Source organism: Oryzias melastigma, linkage group LG16 (assembly GCF_002922805.2).
Source record: "Oryzias melastigma strain HK-1 linkage group LG16, ASM292280v2, whole genome shotgun sequence".
Taxonomy (NCBI): Eukaryota; Metazoa; Chordata; class Actinopteri; order Beloniformes; family Adrianichthyidae; genus Oryzias; species Oryzias melastigma.
Genome location: NC_050527.1, coordinates 19,303,736 through 19,309,564, shown reverse-complemented (window position 1 = coordinate 19,309,564; position 5,829 = coordinate 19,303,736). Strand labels below are relative to the sequence as shown.

Sequence of the window (5,829 nt, the reverse complement as noted above, 5' to 3'; positions counted from 1 at the left end):
TGAGTTTGAGAATTTTGAGTCCAGTGACTCTAAGTTCAGGTTTGAACTCTAAATTTGTTGAACCTGCTTCTTGGAACGGGCCCCAGAACTTTAAAAGACAATGATTATTTGACATTAACATGCTGAAAGTTCATATTGTGCCTCAATAATTGATCAATTATCTTACATAAAATGTAAAATTAATTTAAATGCCACGTTGTGATTTTTTTTTTTTTTCCAAATGTATTGTTTTTGAAGTGAGAGACCATTTAATATACTCTGCATTTTGGTTCTTAACTGGAGCATACCTTAAAATGTATGTTACCTATTATTGTAAAGACTTGTTAGTATTATTTGATCATTTTATTTTAATAGTGGAAAGAGCATTGAATTAACATATTGTCAGGATTGGGGCGCAGACACAAATGTAGGACACAGAATGGCTCAAAATAGTTGCAGTTTATTTTCTATTTACAAATACTGCTGTGAGGGCTAGCGCGCTCGTGACACTTGAAAGCACACAAGACGATCTGTAGGTGTCGGCAGGAGAAACGCAGACTTATAGAGGAGGGAGTGACAATTAAGCACATGGAGGAAGGAAACCAGGTGGAAGAAGAAGACAATTGAACACAACCACACCCCTGATCCCAATCCCCACACATATTGTGTATTAAATTGCTCAAAAAAAGTTTTTGAAGAAAATAAAAATATATATTTGTTTTACAAATAGTTATATACTATAGATTACCAAGGTCTTATATTGATTATTCCAACATTTGCTATATCGAGATACTATCGGTATTGTGAATCATGTTTCGTGAATCGCATTGTATGCAGCCCTAATATTAAATCTTATATCATTTTGCATTAAAAATGACTGAATTTAAATGTGATTATGTATCAAACTTCCTATGTTAAAATGGATAATCAATAAAGTTTCTTTCATGATAAACTCATTCCATTCTAGATTATTGTAATACTTTACTTCATTGTCTAAATGTAGAAGCAGATTTGTATCCAGTTCCTTTCCAGGAACATGTATTTGATTATCTAGTTCACTTTATACATAGATATACAGATATGTGTGTCTTTATTTTATTTATAGACATATATTTCTGTTATTTGCAAATATAAAATGTATAAGGTTCCGGTTTTATTTCTTTGAGGTATCATCTGATAAAAATCCAGTCTTCGTCTTTAAGACCAGCAATCTGTAGAGTGGGACAAAAGCTAAATTCAACTCTTATCAAAACTGCAAATTTTAAGCAGTCCACCACCATGTATGAAGCGAGCATAGATAGCATACAAGGGCGTGAAACTTTCACAGGAGGGAACTCATTGATGCTGGAGTTTTAGAAAGACTTTGGCTGCTGAACAAATAAGCGTTTAGAACTGGGATAATTTCACTGTTCCTCATTGACAGTTTTCAGCAGCTCGACTTCAGGCACAAGATTTGTCCTGAAGATGAAATGTTCTGCTTAGCATTAGTATGAGTAACCGTCCATCGTTGTTTATCTCTGGGTGGCCATCCAATGGGTTGCTGATGTGTCAAAGATGAATGCTTCCTCTAGCCGTTTGACATCAAAGATAGGCTCCAGCCGCCTTCGACCTTGAACATGATGAAGGAGGTTATGATGCAGGGAGATGGGTGAATAATGAGCTCAGAATTGTAAATAAATAAATGTTTGCCCCCAAACTGGAAAGAAACAGATCAGATTCCTCAGGATTACAGGTCATGCACTCGCTCTGTGACAGTGTGGTGAGAAATAAAAAATCTGGAAGAACAAAATACCCAAATCTCTGCTTTCATAGAAAAAGTCTCACAGATGAACTCTAAAACATCATCACACATACACATTTAATTTTCCTAATCTGAGCTCATTCTTTTGAGAAACGTAATGCTTCCTTTGTCTTACAAGGTCCAAAAACAAAAATTGTTTTGTTTCTTTGACTTTTGTGGGATTTACTGTTTAATGCCAAATTTAACTGATTGCTACGCTTCCAACCTGAAAGGATTATTTTACCAAAAATATGATGCTGACAAAGAGTCTATACTCTGTGTAAGAAAAAACAAAAGTCTAACGGGCTGCAACTCTGAATGAAGATGGATCAGCAGATCTTGATTTGCTCAGGTTTCTATTTTTCTGCTTGTTATTGTATTTGTTGTTGTTGTTGGATGAGTCTTTAACATCTCTTTAAAAACGTGCTCCTGTTTCTCTGCAGAGACAGCTGAGGAAAAGAAAGTGTTACCTGGCAGTGGCTGCAGCCATCGTCCTTTCCATCCTCATCCTCATCATTGCTGTTTCAGCAAGAAAATGAATCAGGCGTCTGTGGTAAGAACCATAACGCACACAATGGCACTGCAACTGCTGACAGTGTACCTTCCATTTTGATTGCAATAATATTAGAAGATATGTTGGGGATTACTGAGCTCATTTCTTCTTTTTCCTTTTTGCTGGTCCTATGTCAGTCAGTGTCACGTCTGTAATGTTGGGACACTTTCCAAATGGGCCATCACCAAGATAGTGGACAAAATTTTGAGATGCCAGAGGCAGAAATCAAAAGAACAGACATCAAGCCTGCATGTATATTTATGAATGAAATTTGCTCAATAGGCTGCATGGTAGTGTAGTGGTTAGCACTCTGGCTAGCATAAGAGATCAGGTGCAATGCTGGAGCGGTCTAGCTACAGCGGATTGTATTTTCATATTGGCTACAGCACATGTCAAAGTCAAGGGCAGATCCGGCCCTCCGGGTAATTCTATCCAGCCCTCCAGATCATTTTATTTTATTGTTTTAAGAAAAAATTTTGTTCTTATTTCTAACTTGTATAATTTTGACCAAACATATTTTTTATGGAGAGTAAAATATTGAAAGTTATTTAAGGTTTAAATTGATTTATTCTGGAATAATATTCCTGTCTTTTTATTATTCATAATTGTGTTAAAGGTTACTGTTCTAAAATTGTCATTGTACTAGCTTTTTGGACTATTTTGGCATTTACTAAGATTTTTTAGGCGGCTTTGGAGTTTAACAAATATTTACACACTAGCTGTTTTGGCTAATGTGGATTTCTCCCAAATCCGTGTACGTTTGTGTGGGTCAAGGATCACACCGGATGGAACGTGAACACAGCCGTTTATTGAGATTGCCGCGATTGTATATATATGATCACACAGCTCTCAGGCGTACAACTCACTTCCTTGCTACGGTGTCCTGCAAGGGTAAAAATAAAGACATTCTGTCGAATGATCTACAGCTAATTTAGGAAATTTCAGGTTTTTAGGGTATTTTGAAGTTCAGCTATTTTCTCTCAGCTACATGCTAGCTGTTTTGGCTACGTATTTTTTTTTTTGTTTTGTTTTGTTTTTTAGGTTATTTTGGCATTTAGCTAATATTTTAGGAGGCTATCAGCTAGAGCGTTTGAGCTATTAGCCTCAGCCTTTTTTCAGCTATCAATTTCAGCATCTACAGCTATCAGCACTACCATCTTCAGCGGCCAAATTCAGTTTAGAGCATTTACACTAGCATTATTGCAGGTAATCCTATATATCTAGTTCATAATTATGTTAAAAAGTTACAGTTTTAAAAAATGTTGAATAAAGGCTTATCCTGTTCGGCCCGCGACCTTAGGTGTGTTTTGGATTTTGGCCCCTGTGCGACTGAGTTTGACACCCCTGGGCTACTGGATGGCTGCAGCCACAATCTCTGCTGCTTACCTCGCAAAACTTTGAACTGACATAGGTTCAAGCGATAACCAGTCATTTATATAGGAAGTACAGTAACACCCCCCCCCGCGCAAAGTATCGCTCGTGCCTTTCTGCCTGCATACCGAGCGTTTCTCTTTCACATTATCAGCTTTTACCTAATCCTGTTTTGTACCCGACTCTGACTCTTTGCCACCTGCCCTGACCTTTTTCCTGGATCATCATTCTGATTTAACTTTGTGGACTCTTATCTTAGCCTTGCTCCTGTCTGCCTTTCTCTGTCCAATAAACCTGCAAGTAGAACCAGCTGTCTGCTCGTTTGTGACACACATAAGGCCCACCAAACTATAAAGCACATTAATGAGGCAGGAGTCAGAGAAATATCAGACTTTATTAACTGCGTTCACTAACTGTAATGTTCGAACTTGTTTGTAACAAGAACGCTACACGTTAGCCACTTAAAAGCAAAAGCCACATTTGATTATTCTCAATACCAGTAACTCTCAACTTGTCTGAAAAATGTAAAAACCAAACTAATGCTGCTAAAATAAAACGTTGCCTTTACTATTCTAACTCACAACCTGGTTAGTAATAATAACTTGTAAAACATTACAATCTGACTCCACTACACACTAGCCGTGTTAGCATATCCGCAATAACAACCAACCCTGTTTGCAACTCAAAAAAAAACAGGCTGACATTTTGACAGAGTGCAGTGTAGCTCTCAAAGCCTCCTAAGTGTTTTTTTAAGTATTTGTTTATTGATAAGTGTTTTGGAAACTAAGAGGCAAGCTAACAACCAATTTAATTACTGAAAAAAAAATGAAACGAACTCAAATATCAGGAAAAAAGAACTATGAACTCAAACACTTCAGAAGAAACAAGAATACCTGACTTCACTCTATTAGTCCAGGACAGGGTTAAGCTCTAGAGTGGAACAGAAGGGTTTCTAAAAGGAAAAAGAAGTTTGGTGAACTCATCAAGTGCATTAAAAACTCAGAGGTATTGTAGCTCGTGGAAGCAGCTGGCTTTGCTCTGCAACTGAACCTAAATATGTGCAGCGGCAGGGAGACGGTGAAGAGCAGGTGAAGAGGAGGAGGTGTAGCGGTGATTAGGGTCAGAGTCATAGACATGATAAGGACAGACGGATTCAGAAGGCGAGAAATAAGTGAAGTAACTTTAGGAAGGCAAAGCAGGGGTGAGAGTATCCCGGAACAGTCCAGAGCGACGTTCCGGTAAAAGATTTGGAGGCGGAACGCCCCTCCGGGTGGAGAGATCAGCTGTGTGGCCGGTTTTCACTGTATCACACATGACAGAAGCCGCGGTCGCTTCTATGGAAGAAAAAAAAGAGAATTGACTCTCAAGATGGGAGCAGGCAGCGCTTTACTTGGATGTTTGTATAGTTTTTAGCGTCACATCAGCCACTTGATTCAATCCTCCGGAGTCTGTGCTCTCTCGCTTCCATAACAACACATCCTCGTTCCCGGGCCGTCTCTTGTTGACGTTCGGGATCCCTCTGCATCACTTTTTGACGTTTTGGGTGTCCACAACTCATCGCCCCCCCACACGCTGCCCGCTCCCATTCAGTCGCGAGTCCCCAACCTCCAGGCTGCGAGCCGGAACCACCCAGGCGCAAGGATGCAGAGCTCACCTTAACCTGGCTCCGGTTCGCATGTGGTACCGCGTCTGGGCCCAACTCACCTCCCAAGGAGGAGGACACGGCACCAGACAACCTTACGAACAGCAGGCGCATTGGGGAATGACGAGCCGGGGACACCCAGGGGTCCGGGGAGTGACGCAGGGGGATCCTGAACCAGGCGTCGATGTGCAAGGAACCGGGAACGAGACCACGCTTGTTAGATTATTTTGATCGGGAACATTCAATTTGCTCACAGTCACCTGATCATTAATGTGTATGATACATGGAGATGCGACGGGACAAATTGAACAATAAATGATTCATAAACTTCTCATCTGTATTGTGATTGATCCGTTTAAATTCGATATTAATTTATTTCAAGATAGAAAAAGTAAATGGTGATGTTGTAAAATGAACAGCAAGTTATTTAAAAGAAAAAACTAAAAACATGCATAGAAAAATGAATCAGATGTTTAAGAGGAAGATCCAAAGTGAGGATGATGA

At 39.3% G+C, this 5,829-nt stretch overlaps 1 protein-coding gene across 3 annotated transcripts in view; it reads left to right on the top strand.

The window, feature by feature from the left end:
• The window catches only part of tsnare1 (T-SNARE Domain Containing 1), a gene marked incomplete at its 3' end in the record, with an annotated part of 185,268 nt that extends 182,956 nt beyond the window's left edge, over positions 1-2,312 (top strand). For all 3 annotated transcript variants that reach the window (XM_036215822.1, XM_036215823.1, XM_036215824.1), the window contains 1 exon segment: positions 2,203-2,312. In XM_036215822.1, the coding sequence (XP_036071715.1) occupies positions 2,203-2,298 (96 nt within the window).
• Positions 2,313-5,829: the final 3,517 nt, after the last annotated feature.